This window comes from Glycine soja, chromosome 5 (genome assembly GCF_004193775.1).
Source record: "Glycine soja cultivar W05 chromosome 5, ASM419377v2, whole genome shotgun sequence".
In the NCBI taxonomy this organism is placed as follows: Eukaryota; Viridiplantae; Streptophyta; class Magnoliopsida; order Fabales; family Fabaceae; genus Glycine; species Glycine soja.
In genome coordinates this window covers 34,108,951-34,131,707 of record NC_041006.1, presented here as the reverse complement: position 1 = coordinate 34,131,707, position 22,757 = coordinate 34,108,951, and the positions used below count along the sequence as shown (strand labels likewise).

General features: G+C 28.0%; 2 protein-coding genes and 1 non-coding gene across 3 annotated transcripts; 1 reads left to right on the top strand and 2 right to left on the bottom strand.

The window, feature by feature from the left end:
• Window positions 1–6,725: 6,725 nt before the first annotated feature.
• On the bottom strand, window positions 6,726–10,349 carry LOC114412658. The gene is made up of 3 exons (XM_028376630.1): window positions 10,242–10,349; window positions 9,088–9,145; window positions 6,726–7,526 (listed from the first exon to the last, which is right to left on the bottom strand). The coding sequence occupies exons 1-3, from the start codon at window positions 10,260–10,262 to the stop codon at window positions 6,955–6,957; spliced, it is 651 nt and encodes a 216-aa protein (XP_028232431.1). The 5' UTR covers window positions 10,263–10,349; the 3' UTR covers window positions 6,726–6,954.
• Window positions 10,350–16,965: 6,616 nt separating this feature from the next.
• Window positions 16,966–17,037, top strand: TRNAP-AGG. The gene has a single exon. It is a non-coding gene; the product is annotated as a tRNA-Pro (tRNA).
• A 146-nt stretch (window positions 17,038–17,183) lies between these two features.
• On the bottom strand, window positions 17,184–18,319 carry LOC114411523 (glucan endo-1,3-beta-D-glucosidase-like). Its single transcript, XM_028375175.1, has 4 exons — window positions 18,192–18,319; window positions 17,928–17,956; window positions 17,582–17,828; window positions 17,184–17,441 (listed from the first exon to the last, which is right to left on the bottom strand). The coding sequence occupies exons 1-4, from the start codon at window positions 18,256–18,258 to the stop codon at window positions 17,416–17,418; spliced, it is 369 nt and encodes a 122-aa protein (XP_028230976.1). The 5' UTR covers window positions 18,259–18,319; the 3' UTR covers window positions 17,184–17,415.
• Window positions 18,320–22,757: the final 4,438 nt, after the last annotated feature.

Sequence of the window (22,757 nt, the reverse complement as noted above, 5' to 3'; positions counted from 1 at the left end):
TAAATAGAGTTTTAGAGAAATGATGAGATTTTATAAATAAATAAATAAGGAGATATAATTATTAATTAAAATAATGATTTGAGAGAAAATAAAAAGGATATTTCATTTATTTGTTTGATAGAAAATAAAATAGAGTTTGTTTTCATAAAATAAATAAATAAATAAATATAGAACAAATAATAGGCTGAGTACACTAGGTATAAATAGTTATGTTAAGTCAGGTGCCTCTTTTTGGCCTCATTTTCGTTTTTCCCTTCTTCTCTCTTTTTTCCGCAGCCCACCAAACCTGTCTCAGAAAAAAGAAGATCTCAGATTCGTTCACCGTTGGATCGTTGTGAAATTTAAGTACCACGTTTGCAACCCAATTTCGAACGATCTCACCGTTGGGAATTTCATAATCATATCTGAGCTTAGAGGAAAGCCCTTCGCATTGTAGCATTTTAATTTTCCGCAAAAACCCAGAACTGTCTCGGTAAAACTAAGATCCCGATTTCGTTGACCGTTGGATTTTTATTAAATTTGGATATGGTGTTTGAAATTCTATTTCTCACATTTTCACCGTTGGTATTTTCGAGATAACATTTGTGGAGGGAGAAAAAGGAATCGCATGAAGACAGTGCAAGTAGAGGTTTCAATCTCTTCTCCATCTCTTTGACGTTTGGGGATTCTATCGGACCAGTTGGATGAATAACGGAAGGAATCTCTCAGGGGACCGCTAGAGATGTTATTATCGCTGGCTGAAGACACGTGAGTCCGCTCAGAGGTAAGGGATGAGTTTATCGCAATTGGGGATTAGAACGAACATGTGTAGGGATCCTTAGAGAACTAAATTTGGGTTTATTTTGGGATGTTTATTGAATTATAATTTTTCCTTTATGATTATAAATACAAAATTATTATGTTCTATGTACCAATTGATGTCCTGATGAGAATTGATTGATAAACTTGAGTGCTCTTGATGTCTTTGTGTTTAATCCATGATTTTGATACAATTATGAGAAACTATTTCAGAGGTTTTACACCTCATGTTGTGATAAAATCTTTTGTATAAATTGTTATTTTTAGGTTATGAAATGATGATTCAAACTGTGCGTATGTGATAAATTGAACATGTGACGGATAATGAAATACATGTGTATTGAGATGAGATATATGTATTGAGTTGTGAATTATGAACTGTGCAATCACACAATTGTAAGACCCTTTAAGGACGACGAGTATTGTGATGGAATCCACTGTGGGAACCCGACGAGTTAAAATAATTTTGAAAACAATTGAGTAAATGTATGTATTGCATAGTTCATAAGTAAAATGTATATGATTCATGAGGTGTGATAACATGTTAAATTGAGATTATATCATTGTGATTGAGATTAAGTGTATGCGATAAATTGAGTATGTATATGATTGAGATATATATATATGTGCATTGAGTTGTGAACTATGAATTGTACAATCACACGACCATAAGTCCCTTTAAGGGCGACGAGTTAATGTTAAGTCCCTTTTAGGGCGACGAGTTAATGCTAAGTCCCTTTTTGGGCGACGAGTTGATGCTAAGTCCTTTTTTGGGCGACGAGTTAATGTTAAGTCCCTTTAAGGGCAACGAGTTAAAATTATTTTGAGAACAATTGAGGAGTTGTGTATTTTGTACAGTTCATAGATAGAGTTTGTGTGCTAAAATGTTTTCTGGGTTGGACCTAAATCAGGAGGGAGAGGCCCTGACGGACTCTTCGGAGTGTAGGCTTTGGGGGTCACACGGTTTGAGTGCTCCTTTAAGCCTATGTTGATCCCATATGGTTGGAGCATTCTCGCAAAACACTGTGACCCTGACTGGTCTCCCTATGATATTACCTAGTGAGAGTGACTTGACTTACTATTGTGTGGTTTGTCTTATCATGTACTCCTAGGCGCCCGACGAGGTTTTTCACTGACATGGTACCACATTGTATATAGGCTTGAGTCTTAGCATAACTGTTGCATACGCTTGCTAATTGTTTATTATGAAATTGATGTGTTATTATGTCTTGATCGGAGTGTGTGATTCCTGTGTATTGTGATTGATGATTGAAAGGTGTGATTGATGGATGAAAAGTGTGATTGATGAATGACAAAGTGATGAAATAATGTGAGATATGCTAAGTAAATCGTATTTGGCTACTATATGTTGTGTTGTTTCTCTCTGGTAGTTAGAAATGTGATAACTCACTCCCGGTTTGCTGTTTGTGTTTGGATCCTGTGATGATCTTGAACTTTGTGTTCGGGGGAGTAGATGAATAGGTGGATGACTATGAAGAACCTCATGCTAGAGGACATGGGAACATCACGCTTTGATAGGATGTGGCATTAGGATATAGGTTCTATATTAATTGTATGAAACTTACATGACCTTCTTTGAGCCGAGATGACTTTATTATTTATTTGGACAAGTTTGAATATGATGTAGAAGAAAGTGAATGTGAGCCTTTTACGCATTTGAAAGGCTTGTATTTAAAAATGTTTTAAAAATACTTTTAATTAATATTTGAATTTTTATTCCTTTATTAATATATATGTGAGGGGTAGAGGGTGTTACACCTGAAACCTGCTGTATTTGCCAAAATAAACTGGCACAATTTTCTTGTAAACTCACGTAATTATTATGCAATCAATTGTCAGTTTCTCACTTTTTTTCCTCTTTTCATTTATATGAAAATTATGGAGTTCACATTTTTTTATTAAAAGATACAATTATGCAGGAAAAAAGAAACCCATACAATGACACACAAAAATATAATAAAAGAACGAAAAAAAACCAATCTAAGACAGTTATTAAATAATCGTCTTAGAAAAGATGGTAAATCAAAGTCGTTTACTTCAATAACCAATGTAGAAACACAAAAAAACAAAGAAAAAATCTACTAAGTCGATTATTCATTAATCGATGTAGAACATCTAAGATGGTTATGTTAAAAACCATCTTAGTTTTTCAAAAATCTAAGTCGGTCATTCGCGTAACCGATGTAGAAACACAAAAATGATATGATAAATTTAAGTCGGTTACGCTAAAAACTGTCTTAGTTTTGCAACAATCTAAGTTGGTCTTCTACATAATCGATGTAGAAGCGAGGGTTTGCTAAGGCGGGTTGTGTCCGAAAATCTCCTTGGATAATGTTAACTTCTAAGACGGTTATGAAATAACCATCTTAGTATAGGTACTAATCTAAGACAGTTTAAAATCCATCGTTGTAAGTTGTAAAAGTGATCCTCTTTTACAACATGCTCATAAAAATTGACTTAAAAGAGTCAATTTGACCGACTTAGAAGAGGCTTATTGTAGTAGTGAATCTTTGAGACTGAAAGTAAGCAACATATAACCTATATATATATATATATATAGAGAGAGAGAGAGAGAGAGAGAGAGAGAGGTTGTGGATCCATATATTATATTGGATTGTATGTCCATAAAATTTATTTGTTTTTTTTCTTGTAAATTAAAAGGCATTATATATAGTTTTATTTTAAATTAAAAAAGATCTTATAATTTTAAACGAGTAATTCTAAATTAGAAAGGAGAAAGTGTTGGAGTGAATAACCATGCATGAGTCTTCTTTTGATAGTTGATATACTATTTCATGTACAATCGAGAGGGGTATGAGTATAATAGATTTATAATTAATCAAGAATTATGTAAAAAAAAGTTTGGTTAATTATCAATTTGAGCCTCGGGAGGTTTCTAATTGAGCAAAAACTCATTCAAACATTCTAGAGTTTAATTATCTTCTTGGCCAATTTTTATAAAATTGATATGAAAATTGTTACAGTATAAATTAAAACCAAAGAAAAAAATTTCATTGACTCATGAAATTCTTAGAGTCCCCTATGCTTTCTTTTTTAAAATATCATTTTTTCTAAGAAATTATAGATTTTATGTTTCTTATTCTGAATTCATATCCTAATTGTTATATTTAAAAATACAAAGATTTATTTTGTTGTTTAATTTTCTTCTAATTTATTATTTAAGTTTGATTTGATCCAATAATATTTTTGAAATTTAATTTAATTCTTTAATTTTTTTAAATTGATTCAAATTGACTTCATCTAAATTAGGGAGACAATGTTAAAAAGTGTGTATTTTGTGGTTATTTAAAATCCCTTGATGACAATTTTAAATTATCACAAAATACAATATAATAATATCATTAATAACCTAATTTAGACATTATGATCAAATTGAATTATTTTTAAAAATTAGATAATTAAATTAAACAACAAAACTAAATGATCAGATTAATTTTTAAACATAAATTAGAGAAAAAAAATTAATTTAACCAATTTTGTTTTCTCTTAATAACATCTTAATTTTTAATTCTATTTTAGTGGGCAGAGGGGGCTGTCTTTAGCCTCTTTGCGACAACCTTCATTTTAAAAAAATAAATATATTTGAGATCCTTATAAAATTTAAAAAATATTAAAAAAAAATCATAAATTTTTTTATATTAATTTAATTTTATAAAAATAAAGCATGTATTTATTAAAATGAAAAATGAAAATGAAAAATAAAGCATGTATTTATATTAATTTAATTTTATAAAAATAAAGCATGTCTTACACTGTTGGCCACTACCAATGAGGATAAAAATGAAAAAACCAAAATTCAGTGTTTGCAACGTTGTGCCATTTCATAACCTGTAGCTACAATTTGTCAGAGAAAGGAGCTGGATTTCCTCGAAACACCCTTTATTTCCAAATGATAGATTCGGGGAAAGTCATTTTTTAGCATAATATTGCAATTGTTACAATTAAATAGTGAAGCTCCCATCTTTGCAAGGATGTCAGCACTTTAATAGTATTAAGCATAATATACCTCTGTCCCTGCAGGAGTTAACTTCTATGGAAATTCTACTTTTTTATTTATTAATAAAACCAAGTTTTACTAACTTCATCAGAGTTTGCAATCCCAAATTCAAAGTTATACTTGCTCGCACTATTAAATAATTTTATTTCAATTCTTCCTGTTAGATTAAATGTTCTTATCGTATAGGTCATATCAGTAAGTTTTAGATTAATCCAAAATGATTTAACAGTTACTTCTAAAAACTAATGACACCAATCACACGAAATTAATATACGTTAAAACTAACAAACTGAAAAGGTCTGATATATATCTGACTGTATCAACTCAATAATTCATAAATACCAGGTATCATTTATAGAGAGACAGATGGAATCTGTCATATGCTTTCGTCTATAAACATTAAAACATTGTTGTTAAATTTAATATTTTGTTTGCATAAATTAAAATATTTGAGTATCTTAATGAGTTTTATGACTTAAGACATAACATAACCATATTTGTTGGGATTCATGTAAAAGTTGTTTATGAAAGAAAGTGCACATTATCTCACTTTTATCCTTTCAAATAGTCATATTTTTGCAAATTGTCGGACAAAGTCTTTACTTCGAAGAGTTTTTTGTTCTCATCATTAAAATTGCAGAAATCATGATTTATCAATAGCTAATTTTGATATTTGATATGCATGAACGTAAAAATTTGACTGAATAAATTGTTATCTGCCAAGGATAGTGAGATTTTTGTTATTTCGTAAAATTATGCACCGTGCCATCTACGTTCTTTCACTTCAACCCCAAATATAATAAACATACTGATTATCCTTTCCTCTATATTTATGATTATGAGCTTCTATTTTAAGCCAATAAAACAGAATTTTTATTGATGAAAAGATAGTATTTTATGTTACAAAAAATAATATATAACTAATCAAATATAATAATAATGTTATATATATATATATATATTCATATATATAATCTAGCCATGCCACGCTTTGAATTTAAACCAAGTTTTAGTAAACTGCAAGAGTGTGGGGGTACCCATGTTATGAACACAACAAAGGATAATCCTAGAATTGGCACACTAAGGACCTCCTAAAGAAAGAAAGAGAGAACAAAAATATTTTCTTATTCATCTCATACCTCTTCGTTACATACTAGAGATAAGGAATACACCAAACCAAATGAAATAATAAAAAGTATTGACGGTAAAAAAAATTTAAGAATTTTCTAGATTATGAATTATAGAAAACTAACCAAATCTTGAAATCTATGATTATTATCAATAATAAATAAATCAATAATGTGTACCTTTCTTTATAATAATATTATTTTTCGATGCACTTTAATCTCTTGAAAGAAGAGAAAAAAAAAAATTTATTTCCTTAAATATTTTTTCAGTTTCTAAATAAGTTTGTAATGATTAGAGATTAAAGAGAATATTTTTTTATCCTAATTATTTTTAGTTTTTATGTATGTTTGTGATCATTAGAGATTAGAGAGAATATTTTTCTTCTATTAGAAACACAATTTTGTTTGACGTTAGTAGAAATTAATCTCTTTTATGACTACTATTCTCTTTAAGTAACAACTAACAGTTATTTTTTAAAAAAAATTGTATTTAACTCAATGTTTGGGTGGGTTGCACTTGCTTTTGGGTTGTTGGTGCTTGTTCAGAGTGGCACATTTAGAGCTTGATTCCCAATTCCTAACCAACCCATTTGTCCACAGAGTGACTTGGTTTTCAGTCTCCTCCAAGTGTTTGTAACCTGTCCTTAATTGCGGTATGATTTTATGGGATAACCCTCCCAAGCAGGAAAATTAAGGAATGTAAGGTATTTCTTTCCTTTTAAGCAAAATAGAAAGTAAAAAAAATACTGCAAGAGTAATCATATAATTATAAAAGCATATATAATTGAAATGGATTACATCGCCATTACAGTTACAGTACACAGAGCTCTAGCTCCAGTATCATATATAATTATTAGCATATAACAACATACATACACACATCTTACGCATGAGTCACAAATGAGCACTAGTGTTTTTTATTCCCCATACCTATGATTATTATGTATGTTTTGGAAGCCCAGCCCCTCCAAGAGGAAGGTCTTATATAAATTAGTTGTAATTAGCACCAGTGTTAAACTTAGCATTTCCGAAATCCTGTTTTCCCGAACCAGAGTTGCGAAAAGAACTTTTAGTCCCATTGTTACCACTGCAAGGAGCGTGTCTCCCCTTGGCAACTTGCACACCAGTGTTGAACTCCGCCTCCTTGAAGTATTGATGTCCGCCTCCTGAGTTTATAAAGGCATCCTCAGTACCATTGTTAACGCTACTAGAGTGCTTTTCAGTTCCAGCAGAACGAAGAATTTGGTCGTCAGAAGTGTTGGTTGTAACAGCAGAGGTGTTGGGTAAGCTTTGATCCCCTTTGTGCATGTTGTGTATGTTGGTAGTGCCTTCTTTATGGCTCAGATGATCTCTTCCCTGCTTGCTGCTGTTGACTTTCTTCTTACCTGATCCTCCATAAGCTGTTAGAGCAACACCGATGATCTTGACAAGACGAGTTGCGACTGCAAGCAGCAAAAGTAGCACCTCACAGACAAATGATAGAGCTCTGATAATGAAGCGCACCACTGACATAGGAGAAATGCTATTGACGAGTGGCCGGGAAGCTTTCCAATTTGGTGCGTCTTCCAAGGAGAGTTAACGTTCAGCATGCAAAGACCAATCAATTAATAAAGAAGATGAATGAAACGCAATGTTTGTGAGTTACTGAGTTTGAAGGTGTTGGGAAATTTGAGGGTATTAAATACCAAAAAAGATGTACACTAATTAATGGATCATATAAGAATTATCACATAAATAAATTTGATTTTACATTTTAATCATAATTTTTACATCTTTAAATATATTTTCTCCACAATTATATGATATCTCAATTATACTCCAACAAAGTTGATCAAGGAAAATCTCTTAAAAACCAAAGTGAGTTGACAACAAATCTCGTACTAGCTAGCTACGACAAATTTGAATGAAGCAGGAGAATGACAGCTTCTACCAAAACCATTAAAAGTGAAGAGTGAAAATATATATTCAAGTTGTAAATATGAACGGGTCTCATTCATATTTAAAAGAAAAAAAAAAGCGTATTATCTACCTTGACATGGGTTTTAAAACATCGCAATATAGGGTGCAAGCAACGAGAGTTATGCAACTATCAATGAATAGAGAAGCTGAATCACATAGTTTGTGAGCTGAAGAACAAATTAAGGTTATATATATATATATATATATATATATATATATATATATATATATATATAATGAGATCAGATTATATCATGTAACTTTGATAGTTATTAACTTGATATAAAATACGATTTTATTAATTTAACCGTTAAATTATATTTAAATATTATGAAGATTATTTATGTTAAATTTTATCAAAATTAAATATCAACAAGGTAATTAAATTATTTATATTTTAAAATATTTATACAATGATTAGTTTTAATCTATATGATGAAATATAAAATATTTTAAAATTAATATGAAATTTTACATATATGATTTATATAAAATAATCTAACCTAATAATTATATATATATATATAATATGAGAGAGATTATGATATTCCTGAAAATTTTAGAGATTTTGATATTATTAATTTTTTAATCAATCAAATTATATGTCATCTTCTCATTAATTATTTTTTAAAATTATTCCTTGATTATTATTTTTTAAATTAAAAAATGATTAAAGATGAAATCTAATTCTTTTTAATTACTTTCAACACTTTTTATAAAAAAATATTTTGAGGATTAGGGTTTAATTTTTTTTCTCTTAAGCATAGGCTTTTATAAAAAAGTATTGAAAGTAACTAAACGGGCTCAAACGTCTAAATTTATCTTTAATCATATTTTTTAATTTAAAAAATTCTAATTTTAAAATAGATGTATCCAACAGTTAATAAAATTTGTTCGATATGAGTCACTTATGAAGCTTGTCCACTATAGCCTTTGTGACATATACGAGTATGTTATAAAACTATATTACAAGAGAATGCCATCTCTTAAAAACTAACTAAAGTCATGAAGTGCATTAAATGACATCTCTTTTAGTAATGCAAATTTGAATGTTGGAGAATGCCTTATACCAAAACTATTAAAAGTGATGAGTGAAAATATTCAAGTTGTAAATCTGAATGAATCGCATTTCATATTGGAAAAAAATATATTATATATCTATACCTTGGCGTTTGAGCTTGGCGGTTGAAGATACATGTCGGAAATCTCGGCAATTTGGTGCCTACAAGAATTGTTCTCCAAAGATCAATTAATAAAGTTCTGAGCAGTAGAACAACAGGTATACGGATAAGAAGTCTAAAATTACACTCTAATCCAAAATCTTAAAATTCAAATTTATAGGTCTTCTCCTTACTTATATGGTGCTCAACCTTTCCACTTCTACCCGATGTGGGACTTCACCTCACGCTTAAAAGACATGATAAAAGGAGATTTTTTTCTCTGACCTTTCATTATATATTAAAAATAGTTATTAGTCTTTCTGAGCGCATATATAAAATGATATTTTTAATATAATTTATTTTATATTTAAGATTAAAATTCAAATCTTAAATTAATTAATTAATTAAAGAATACAAATAATTATTACTGTTGATTGATATTGATTAAAGGGGATTTGAGAGAAAATCATTGAAAGAAAAACTACTCAATATTAATTGGTAAAGCTTTTAAAATTAAATAATTAGACTAACTTAATTGATTTCAATATGTGAATCTTAGTGCCACTCATAAGCTCTTGTAGCTGTGAAATCAACGATTAAGTTAAACTCTAATTAGTGTTCACTTAATGAGTTACTACCAAATCATTGATTTCAACAAATCTTTAACTTCAACCCTAATTTGAAGAAGTAGATCTGAACACATATGGCCCCAAACAAGTGAAAACAAGCTTGAGCGTGTGTTGGTAGGCTGGGTTGGTAGTGGATCTACCAATCACACTGCTGTCACAGGAGTTCGAGAACACCCCCATTTTTGGGTAGAAAGAGGTTGAGAAAAGAGAGATTTTTGTAGGTAAGCTAAAGGGATAGATTAATATGGAGTACAAGTGGTACTCAAACTTATATACATGATCAGCTGCTGATTTTTTAACCAATTATATGAATGCAAGATAAAAAAAAAAAGGGTTCAATTAACACTGCTGAAAAAGAGACATAATCCTTTCCTACCTTCAAGTTAAAGCAAAATAAAGACCACACTAATACTGTACAATTAAAGAAGCAAATATATAGCAGATATAAAAGGTGGTATGATGAAAAAGAAAGAGAATTATTGAAATAACAAGAAAATTCTTTAGATGCAAAAATTGAGAATCCATATACCTGAAACGAATCCTGCTTCATATTTTCCTCTCTTGCAATGAATTAGATCAAAGAGATCGAAGAAGAAAAGGCTTCTAGAGAATCTTTGAGACAGAAAGTAAGCAACATATAACCTATATATATATATATATAGTGGTTGTGGATCCATATATTATATTGGATTGTATGTCCATAAAATTTATTTGTTTTTTTTCTTGTAAATTAAAAGGCATTATATATAGTTTTATTTTAAATTAAAAAAGATCTTATAATTTTAAACGTATTCTAAATTAGAAAGGAGAAAGTGTTGGAGTGAATAACCATGCATGAGTCTTCTTTTGATAGTTGATATACTATTTCATGTACAATCGAGAGGGGTATGAGTATAATAGATTTATAATTAACCAAGAATTATGTAAAAAAAAAAAAGTTTGGTTAATTATCAATTTGAGCCTCGGGAGGTTTCTAGTTGACACATGAGCAAAAACTCATTCAAACATTCTAGAGTTTAATTATCTTCTTGGCCAATTTTTATAAATTTGATATGAAAATTGTTACAGTATAAATTAAAACCAAAGAAAAAAATTTCATTGACTCGATCATGAAATTCTTAGAGTCCCCTATGCTTTCTTTTTTAAAAGATCATTTTTCTAAGAAATTATAAATTTTATGTTTCTTATTCTTAATTCATATCCTAATTGTTATATTTAAAAATACAATGATTTATTTTGTTGGTTAATTTTCTTCTAATTTATTATTTAAGTTTGATTTGATCCAATATTATTTTTGGAATTTAATTTAATTCTTTAATTTTTTTAAATTGATTCAAATTGACTTCATCTAAATTAGACAGATAGTGTTAGAAAGTATGTATTTTATGGTGATTTAAAATCACTTGATGGCAATTTTAAATCATCACAAAATGTGATATAATAATATCATTAATAACCTAATTTAGACAATACAATCAAATTGAATTATTTTTAAAAATTAGATAATTAAACTAAATGATCAGATTAAATTTTAAACATAAATTAGAGAAAAAAAATTAATTTAACCAATTTTGTTTTCTCTTAATAATATCTTAATTTTTAATTCTATTTTAGTGGGCAGAGGGGGCTGTCTTTAGCCTCTTTGCCACAACCTTCATTCTAAAAAAATAAAATATATTTGTGATCCTAATAAAATTTAAAAAATATTAAAAAAATTTCATAAATTTTTTCATATTAATTTAATTTTATAAAAATAAAGCATGTATTTATTAATCTTCAGTGATTACTTTTTTAAACAATCTCCCGACGTCATGAATGAACTTAATTGTTCAACATCATATCTTACGTACAGACCTACAGAGTCACATACATTAATTAGAATCTGAATTGAAGCAACTTGAATTTATCTTTTGCTGCTTTTCTCCAGTAGTTTGATTTTAACAAGTCAAGGAAAACAATTTGAAGTGTCTTTCTAGGTGTAGTACGTAGTTGACGAAGTCAAAAAGAGTGAGCTAGTTTTGTTGTTTAGCTTGTAGTATCCATGTGAAAAGGGCAATGCTCCCCATTCTGATTTGACACGTTGTGCTATAGTCTCTTTAATTGGACTCTAATGAAGAAAATAGGTATAGTTTTTTGGGTTCTTTTGAGTGAAACCCTACTTAGAAATTGGACTCTAATGAGTGTTAGTATTGGTCATTTGAATAAATTATTTTGTCCCTCTTCCTCCGCCCCCCACTCCCACCTTGTGGCTCCCATTCTCCTTTTCTGCCCCCATATGTGCCCTCTCTCTTCCCCCTCCCAATCCTTTCCTTTTCAATTCCTCCCCTTCCCAAACCTCCTCCTTCCCATCCTTCTCCCTCTCCTTTCCAACTAGTGTGTGTCTGAGGTAATTTTTTTTTTATTTATTGTTCAATGCAATTGTGATTTCATGATAGATTTATCAACAATAAAATCATGATTATGTTTACTTGAATTTAGAAAAACAACAATGATTTCATTATTATGTCTAGGGTAATAAAAATATATATACTAAAATTATAATTTCATCATATATTATACAATAAAATCATGATTTTATTATGATAAATCATGATTTTATTATATATCTTATTCAAAAAATCATTATTTTATTAAAAGAAACATTTTTAAAATGAAAAAGGAAACAGTCCCTCGTTAGGGACAAAAACAATTACAATGGCCCCCATAACAACTTCCCCGTGATATTATCATTTTATTAGTATCAGATCCATTTATTTTTGTGGTTTACTGGCTTTAGAAACTGATATACGTTAAAACTAACAAAATGAAAAAAGCCTGATATATATCTGACTGTACGTACCAACTCAATAATTCACATGACGTACGAGTGAAGACTTAAAAGGGACTACTCCTATACACTCACATGCATGCGGGAATGCTACTAATGCAACTCCTTAATCACCAAAGATTATCTCAAACAAAGATAATAATTTCTGTGATTAATGTCTGTACTGTTAATGTATATGTACGTTATAGTACTACTGGAACTCCTTTATTCTGAGAAGATAATTAAGTATTACCACACAACACATAACATAGGGTACAAATTTATCAATATGCTAAGATGTCGCAGACGATAGAAACATGAAACTTTATTTTATCAAAATCTTTTTTGAAAAACTACTTAGAACAGAAAATACAAATCAAGGTTAGATAAAACTCAAAAGCAAAGAGGCATAGAAGATTTTCATACTAGTCCATTTCCACTATTGAAATTTTCTATATCTTAATTAATCCATCAAATTTTACTACAACTATTTCAAGTTATAATAAGTATTTTTTTTTAAATCACTTTTGATATAAGATTGTCTGAATAGTTGGGAAAAAATAAAAAAAAAGGAAGAAAAATAAAGTCATGAATCCGAATCTTTCCAACTAACAAATTAATATTTGTGATAAACAAAAAAACACTTCTAACTCAATCTAAACTTTATACAGATTAATATACAAAGTTTAAGCTCAAATCTGAACTTTATTACTTACTTTTGACCGAGTAAGTAACCTTTTTCATTAATTCTTTTGTCTTTCATGCTTTTCAATTCGAACAGGAAGAATATTCATTTATTTTTTGCAAGATGGATCAAAATACTAGAGCATCACGTATTCATAAATATGAGATATCATTTATAGAGAGACTGATGAAATCTATCATATGCTTTTGTCTATAAGCATTAAAACATTGTTGTTAAATTTAATATTTTGTTTGCATAAATTAAAATATTTGAGTATCTTGATGAGTCTTCTGACTTAAGACATAACATAACCATATTTGTCGGACAAATTCTTTACTTCGAAGGGTTTTTTGTTCTCATCATTAAAATTACAGAAATCATGATTTTTCAATAGCTAATTTTTATATTTGATATGCATGAACATCAAAATTTGACAGAATAAATTGTTATCTGTCAAGGATAGTGAAAATTTTGTTATTTCGTAAAATTATGCACCGTGCCATCTACATTCTTTTATTTCAACCCCAAATATAATAAAATATACTGATTTTCCTTCCTCTATATTTATGATTATGAGCTTCTATTTTAAGCCAATAAAACAGAATTTTTATTGATGACAAGATAGTATTTTATGTTACAAAAAAGAATCTAAAACTAATCAAATATAATAATAAGGTTATATATATATATATATATATATATATATATGCCATGCCACGCTTTGGATTTAAACCAAGTTTTTAGTAAACTGCTAGAGTATGGGGCAATCATTTGTCCACAGGAGTAACTTGATTTTCAGTCTCCTCCAAGTGTTTGTAACCTGTCCTTGCGGTATGATTTTATGGGATAACCCTCCCAAGCAGGAAAATTAAGGAATGTAAGGAATATCTTCCCTTTGAAGCAAAATAGAAAATAAAAAAAATACTGCAAGAGTAATCATATAATTATAAAAGCGTATATGATTAGATTGGATTACATCACCATTACAGTTACAGTACACAGAACTCTAGCTCCAGTATCATAATTATTAGCATATAACAACATACGTATACACATCTTACACATGACCCACAAATGAGCACTTGTGATTTTTATTCCCCATACCTATGATTAATATGTATGTTTTGGAAGCCCAGCCCCTCCAAGAGGAAGGTCTTATATAAATTAGTAGTACCTAGCACCAGTGTTAAACTTAGCATTTCCGAAATCCTGTTTTCCCGAACCAGAGTTGTTAAAAGCACTTTTAGTCCCACTGTTACCACTGCAAGGAGCGTGTCTCCCCTTGGCAACTTGCACACCAGTGTTGAACTCCGCGTCCTTGAAGTCTTGTCCTCCTCCTCCTGAGTTTTTAAAGGCATCCTCAGTGCCATTGTTGCTAAGGAAACCAGACATATTTTCGCCGATCGAGGGAAACTTATAAGGATCTTAGTGTTTTATTTATTTTTTTCTTGCCTTGATGTTTGCTACCAACCCATCCTTCGTTTTATAGATGCGTAAAGGAGAATCTTATGCAACCTTTCTCATCTCACAAAGCATATACTTAATACCAACAAGGTAGACTACAGTTTGTAGTTTTGTCGTTTGTATACAATTGGATTTTTTAAACATATTGCAGGGTTCAATTCTTTGTTGAAAGAAACAAAATTTGTTTCAATAATATTTACGTTTTAAGTGTTAGTTTCATAAATACCGTGCTTTTAGAAGAAAAAAAAATAATTAATTTCCGAGACTATCTTTTTAGCTAGGATAAGCATATTTTGAAAGAGACAAGTATTCCATTAAGATATATTCTAGTGCACTATTTTCGGATTTATGTATCTTTGGTCCTCATCTAATATTCTCTTGGATAAAGGAGCAACAATGCTTGAATTGATCAAAGATCATATTTGTTCACCCCGCAAAGGATAAATATTATTCGTATGCCAATTTTAGTACTGTCAAATCATGGATAAGATATCAATTGAAAGCAAATGCTACATCAGATTCCGTATATACTATATCACATTATCATGCCAGTTAGATTGATAAAAGTTTATCTTAAGGTAGAATGTATAATGTGAGAGACCTAATTCAATTTCAAAAATTAACTCAAGGGATGAGGATTGTCGTTCACTGGGATTACTTTTAACGGATCTGAAACTTGGATTATTTCTCACACACCCCCTCAGGCACAATCACTTCACTTTAGGATCAGGAGGGCTCGAATACCATCTTAAATTGAATAATGTGAGAGACCTAACTCCTCAACCTTATAAGGTTGTCCCTTAATTATATATTTTAATATGAGATTATCTTTGACTGAAATGGGACTTATTATTTCCAACAGGTTATTAGTACAAAACTATGAAAATTTATGTAACAGCATCAAATTTGATCTCTTAATAAATTTGGTATTTCTTTTGTAGTGCCTTGATGTTTGCTGCTAACTTAGCCACCATTTTATAGATCGATGTGGAAAGAAGAATATGATGATACTCGTTCCTTAAACATGCACATAACTTATTTCGTCTCAGCCAATTTTTTTTTATTGACAAATATTAATTATAAATTTTTCCGAATAGAAGATTCTTTTCATTTTTTTCTTAATTACACAATCAATCTTATATTTCCATGCCTATATATAAGAACTTTTATTTTCATGGACCGGTCGAAGCATATGTCCTGTGATGTAACTATGATAATGTCACGCGAGCAAACGACACGAACAAATAATTCCACATGAAATTATATTCCTTTTCCATTGGAGTACACTTTGTCCCTGATATAAAAATTTATATTGTTTTTCCCCTCAACAAATATTCTCGTCTTGGATAAAGGAAAAATCATTTTAAATGGAGAAGTATTTTAATTCCTTTAAGGGACTAAAAGTAAAGTTGAAAAAAAAATTAAATAAATAAAAGCAAAGATAAAAAAATAAGGGATTAAAACAAAAATAAAAAAACTCAAGGACTTAAAAACAGAAAAATTATAAAAAAAAAAATTAGAAACTAAACAGATAATTTACCTTTATATATATTTGCAAGATATTTGCTGACATTGATAATGCGAAATTTCTAAAAATGAAACGTTTGCTGGATCGATTTCTGGTTCGTGAGGATTACTGATTTGATTCCTGGTTTGGTTTGTTCAGCTTTCTTTCCATGCACCTTGGTTTTTTTCTTTAAAAAAAGATATTCAGTTTTAAAAGAAATCCATCCATTAAATGCAAATGAAAGAGGGATGAAAACTTTAATTCAAAACTTCTTTGAGAGTGAAAAAATGTTAACAAAATTGTTAATTTTTAAAAGAAATTTTCAAAATTTGGTGAAAAAGCTTTTTAATTTAATGGAAAAAACTGAGTTTAAGAGCCATATGACGCAGCGTAATAAGTGGCCATTTTAATTCCTCAGATCAGTGCAACGGTAAAATTTGTTACTTTGATTTCTCTCCAATTTTCTTAAAAATAATTGATTGTAAAATCCATTTAAGTTTAAACATATTTAGTAAATTTGGCAATTTAATTTTGTTTCATCGATTTGTCTTGTCTTTATTGATTTTAGGTAATTTATTATGTTATACAATGAGCTATATACTGAAAATTAAGTCATTTCAAATTAATTTGACATAATTATTTGAAACATAATAAAAACAAAAATCCTAGCGATGGGTCTCACAATTACATTTTTATCGTAGTCTTCGCATATAGCCATGTACAATATCATCAAATAAAAAGGCATTGATTTTACTAATTAAATTAGTTAACTTTCACAAACCACTTCCAAAGGGCATTTGGTCTAGTGGTATGATTCTCGCTTAGGGTGCGAGAGGTCCCGAGTTCAATTCTCGGAATGCCCCATTCCATTTAGATTTTAGAACTATTTTTTGCTATTGAATTTTTATTTTTTTATTTTAATTTCTTTGCGATTGAAACCTTGTATTGTTTATTTTCGTCACGTCGTGAAATACAGACAAAGTAAACATGAAATAAAGAGACAACAATATAGCCATAAAAGTAATCTTATAATTGAAACCTAGTATATTTTCATTAGGTAATGAAATAACAAAGTACTAATCTTCATGAAATACAAAGACCACAACAGTGAATAATAAACTTCCTATTCCTTACAGCACCTAGTAGAATGTAGTAATAAGCTTTGGAAATCAAACGTAGCCTATAGAGTAAAATAGTAAAAATATCTCTAAACAAGACATCTTTTTTCCGGTTTATTCCCGCTAAGCATAGGTGCAGTTAGCGTAACCTGTGGATCAAAGAAAAAGAACTAGTTCAGAATCCCAAAAAATTTTAATAATCACTGCAAATAAATCACATGTTATACTTCTACCAATTTTCTTAACGAAACATAAATTGTCTTATTAGTAGCATATAAATATAGCTTACTTGGGTCACTGACAACAAAGAGACCAGAGCCAGAGAAGAAACAGTTCCAAGTGTTTCTACCATTAGCTGCATAGTACTGATTCATGACAACAGAGGCATGGTTTAACAGAGTGTTTGGGTAGAAGCAGGATCCACCTGGTTGGATCATTTTGCAATCACCCAAGGCAATGCAACCATATTGAATGTTATCATTCAGTGCAACATCACTTGTTGAAGGTTTTGCTACGCACCAACTTTCCTGGTCTAGCTGTATTTCATCACCAAATTAAAGCAACAAAACTATGAGCTTTCATGAATTTTTATATACATGGAAAAAGATACTTAAATTAAGGTGATCAATTTTTACCATTCCATTAGCAAACTTTAAGTGCCCTCCTGCACAAGTCAACCAAATAATGATAACTCATTAGAAAGAGGTAAAAATAAATTAAAGTTTATGCAAATTCTAAGCATTGTGGAGTGGGTATTGGAATTTATTTCAAAGGAAAAAAGAAAAGTCATATTAACATATTATAATTAAAGATAAACTTTCTATGGAAATTATGGACATTTTTTAAAAAGATAATCACATAGATGAGAACTTTAGAAGTGCAACCCAAGAATAAATTACCTAAGTTGCAAGAAAGGAGCAAAGTGAAAATAGAGAGAAAGACAAGTGACCCAGTTGATTTGGCCATAGCTTGGAAATTGTAAAATGCCAAATGGTGCTATTTCCCTTTGAGAAAATATCTGTGCTGTAATGTGGACTGAAAGGGCAGGGTATATATAGAGGTCTACATAGTAGATATTGTAAAGAATTTGTCTCATATATTTAGTTTAGAAAGAAATAATTTGTTTATCTTTAAAAAAAATATCTGTTTTAAATTTTTAGGATATTATTTTAGATTTAAAATATTATGAATTTGTTGTGAGTATTTTAGGATTTATTTCATGTTTTAAGGATAGGATTTTATCAATATTTAAATTTTGTGTTACACTTTTTGCTCTATACCATGAATAAAACATCTCAGAGGCTTACACAATATACTTCTTTTATTAACAAATACTAGTATACCTAAAAAAAAACCCATCAGATATTACCAGAGAATAATTATCACCTATCAGTTTTAAAACAATTATTGACACATTAATTAGAAAACTTAGCGTTAAAGCAGTTGAAATGTAACAAGAGAGTAGTATATGCACGTTGTTGGAAGATGAAAAGGTAGCCAAGAGGTTTTTAGTGACATCTTCGTAATAAGCAATAAATTTACAATTGTAGTATAAGAACAGACGAATGCATGTTTTTTCTGCCTATATACTTGGAAGGAAACGATTACATCTCATAGATTTTAAACTCGTGTATCATGTACGAGTTGGATTCAAAAATATAATTTTATATTTGTATGTAGTATTTATAATATATATATATATATATATATATATATTGATAAAATTAAAATTTAAAATATTTAATAACATATTAAAATAATTATGTAAAAATTGATCAAGATAATTATTAATTTTTAATTGAGAAATAAAATACATGTAAAATTGAGGATTTGATCAAAATTATAAAATTTTTACCATAAGAAGACTAAAAATTACAAAAACAAAATTAAAATCATTGATTAGAAATTATAAAAAAACTAAAATTACATATTAAAAGCTCAAATATTCATTAAATACTCACGTCACTTTTAAATGATTACTTTTAATTATTACTGTTAGCAAAATTTATTTAAATAACTAAATTTAAAATAAATTACATTGATATGTATACATAATAATTAATTTATTAATTTATATTCTTAATTATTATATATTACGAATTATTTTAAATTTAAATACGTATTTTTAAAATTGACACTTATAAATTATTATTTTTCTTGAAATATATTTTAAAATAAGTAATTTTAAAAATTAGCGTAGATAACAATATAATATTTAATTATACTACTTAATATCAAAATTATCAAAATTGATATTTAATTAGAATATTAAAACTGTATAATAAGTAGTATACTATTACTTAGGATAAATATTAAAATTAATTTTTAATTATCAAAATTACATACAATAATATTATATTTTTGTTTTCATAATAGAAATATAATTTTTATTTCAAAAATAAAACATAAAATTAATTATATATTATACTTAATAAACACGAACAATAATTAATAGTGAATAAATAAAATATTTATTTTAATATTTTAAAAATATTACACACAAAAGATTAAAAACACATTAATTTTTTCATCTGCTCATTTTATTATTTTAAATATTTTTTATGAGAAATAATAGTTAAAAATGTATTTGATTATCTATGTATTTTAGTATTAATTAATTGATATCTAATTACATATTTCATATTTATTTCATTATTTTCATAATATTTAATTAATATTATTATTTAATAAAAAATTAATTATCAGAATTGTATAGTAAATGACATATTATTACTTAATATCAATTATCAAAATTAATATTTAATTATAAAATTCTGTAATAATATTAAGGAATATTACTTTTCATGAAATATATTTTACAGTAACTAATTTTTAAAAATATGCATAAGTAGTAATATAATATTTATTGTTACTACTTAATATTAAAATTAAAATCTAATTATGAAAATTTTATAATAAATAATATATTATTACATAATATAAAAATATTATCTTTTTAATTATCAAAATTGATATAGAATTAATGCGAATAAATTAATTCTTCATTAAATACATATGTTATACAAAAAATATGATCAATGACTATTATAAAACCGAAGTTTTGATCAATGATTAATATTTGTTGAAAATGAAGTTTATTATTCTAATATATATATATATTACAATTTCTATAAATATATATTAGATTGTTCACAATTATGCTTATTATCAAATCGTTGTCCACAATCAACCACCAAGCGAAATTATTTTGATTTTCACTAAATTCATATTGCTTTTTCTTCTTTTCTTTTCGATAAATAGAAATATTCTGCATTAAAAAAAGAAGAAAGTATAGGAACAGACGAATGCATGTTTTTTCTGCCTATATACTTGGAAGGGAAAATATAACAGCTCAATACAATTTCTATAAAAAAATATATATTAGATTATTCACGATTATTACTATCAAATCGTTGTCCGCGATCAACCACCAAACGAAATTATTTTGATTTTCACTATCTTCATATTGCTTTTTCTTCTTTTCTTTTCGATAAATAGAAATATTCTGCATTAAAAAAAAGAAGAAAGTATAGGAGCAGACGATGCATGTTTTTTCTGCCTACATACCTGGAAGGGAAAATATCACAGCTCAATAAAATTTCTATAAAAATGTATATTAGATTATTCACGATTATTATCATCAAATCGTTGTCCGCGATCAACCACCAAGCGAAATTATTTTGATTTTCACTATCTTCATATTCCTTTTTCTTATTTTCTTTTCGATAAATAGAAACATTCTGCATTAAAAAAATATATTCTAATACGTACTCAGAAAGGGGGAAAATCATACCGCTGAAGTTGAGTTTATTTCTAATTAACCAATTGCATGTATTAATCGTACAAAGATGTATAAAGAGGCTTTTTTACCTAAGCAAATACTACTAGTTAACATCGCATTCATTTTTTTTTTTATCGTAATGCAACAGAAATTTTTATTTTTTTTTATTTATAAGATACATAATTATATTAATTATTACAAATGTATATTTTAATTTGAATTAACTAGATAATTATGATTAGTATATCTATAAGGTAATTAAAATCATTTTAAATTAAGATAATTAGATTATTTTAGAGTACCTTATTAAAGTCATTATTATAATTATCATTAAACATAATTAAGGTAACATTTATCTTTATCTTTATATAATTACTTTAAATATTCAAGATCAAACAAAATGATTAGGAATCCTATACTTTTAATTATGTTGAAAATCAAATAGTGATTGAATATCAATAGTTCACCTGCTTCGAGGGTTTAAAAGTTTTTTCATGATTTTTTTTTTATCTTTTAGCCCATTAGATAAAAACTAATATTGCTCGTAATATTATAATTATCGTTGTTCCAAAGAATTTTTGCATACAACATTGATCAGACACGAGATTCTGTGCTAAATCGATTGTCCCAACAACGTGTAAATAAGGATGGAAATAGGTCAGGTCAGGTCAAGCTTTAAAAGGTCTGAATTTATGATGAATTTTTGAGGCCTGAGTCTAACCTATAGCCTATCAAAGACTTTTATTTTGACTTGGTCCGGCACCTAGCCTGGCCTGATAGCCTTTTTAGAAGTCTTATTCACATTAAATCTTTAATATTTCTTTACTAACTTAGTAGGAAAGTTAAAGGAAAAGGAAACGTTAATATTAGGAAAATCAATAAAAATAATAATGAGGAATATAAATGAGCACATGACTCACACCTAAATTGTAATTAAAGTCTTACTTGATTATATGAATGGAAGTTATGAAGTAGTAATGTATAATCAAAATCCGTTAGTTTCAAAAATAAATTAATTGTACCCAAAAAATAATATAAGTATAAATTGGTATCCAAAAAATAATATAAATATATATATACATACATACATACATACATATATATATATATATATATATATATAGGCCAGCCTATCAGGCTTATCAGGTTTTTTAATAAGCCTAAGCTTGGTCTATTTAATTTAATAGACTTTTAAGAAAGTCTGAGTTTAACATTTTAATTAAATAGGTCAGACTTTATGTAGGTCAGGTCGTAGACCCCTTAGACCGGCCTGACCTATTCCCACCCCTACTTGTAAGCATAGGGGGCAATGGTTTAAAGTTGCTTCATGATTAAAAAGTAATTAGATAGTTTTTAAATAATTTACAAAAAATAGGCCAATTTCGGCTAGTTTATATTTAAAATTCTCAAATAAATTCTACAAAGGGTATTTCTATAATTTCACATTTTTAGAAATTCTTGTTATATAATTTTGTGGTAATTTATATGGAAAAATTATTTTTAGACTAAGTTTTCTATTTGAATAAATTAATTTGGAGATAAAATTAGTTAAATATGACTATTTTTGTGAAATTTTTTGTTAAGGGTAAAATGACCATTTTACATTTAGAAAAAAAAATATTTACTGACTTATAACAATCTATTTTATTGATGATTACTTATAATTTTAATAAATTTTGATTTT

Bases quoted from the DNA above. Each gene is read 5' to 3' on its own strand.
- LOC114412658 (XM_028376630.1), bottom strand. From the start codon at position 10,262: ATGAAGCAGGATTCGTTTCAG. The intron at 9,146-10,241 runs GTATATGGATTC...CAATTCTTGTAG, and splicing joins TGAAGCAGGATTCGTTTCAG to GCACCAAATTGCCGAGATTT. The intron at 7,527-9,087 runs GTATAGATATAT...TCTCCTTGGAAG, and splicing joins CGCCAAGCTCAAACGCCAAG to ACGCACCAAATTGGAAAGCT.
- LOC114411523 (XM_028375175.1), bottom strand. From the start codon at position 18,258: ATGGCCAAATCAACTGGGTCACTTGTCTTTCTCTCTATTTTCACTTTG. The intron at 17,957-18,191 runs GTAATTTATTCT...TGACTTGTGCAG, and splicing joins GCTCCTTTCTTGCAACTTAG to GAGGGCACTTAAAGTTTGCT. The intron at 17,442-17,581 runs GTAAGCTATATT...TTTGATCCACAG, and splicing joins CTTTGTTGTCAGTGACCCAA to GTTACGCTAACTGCACCTAT.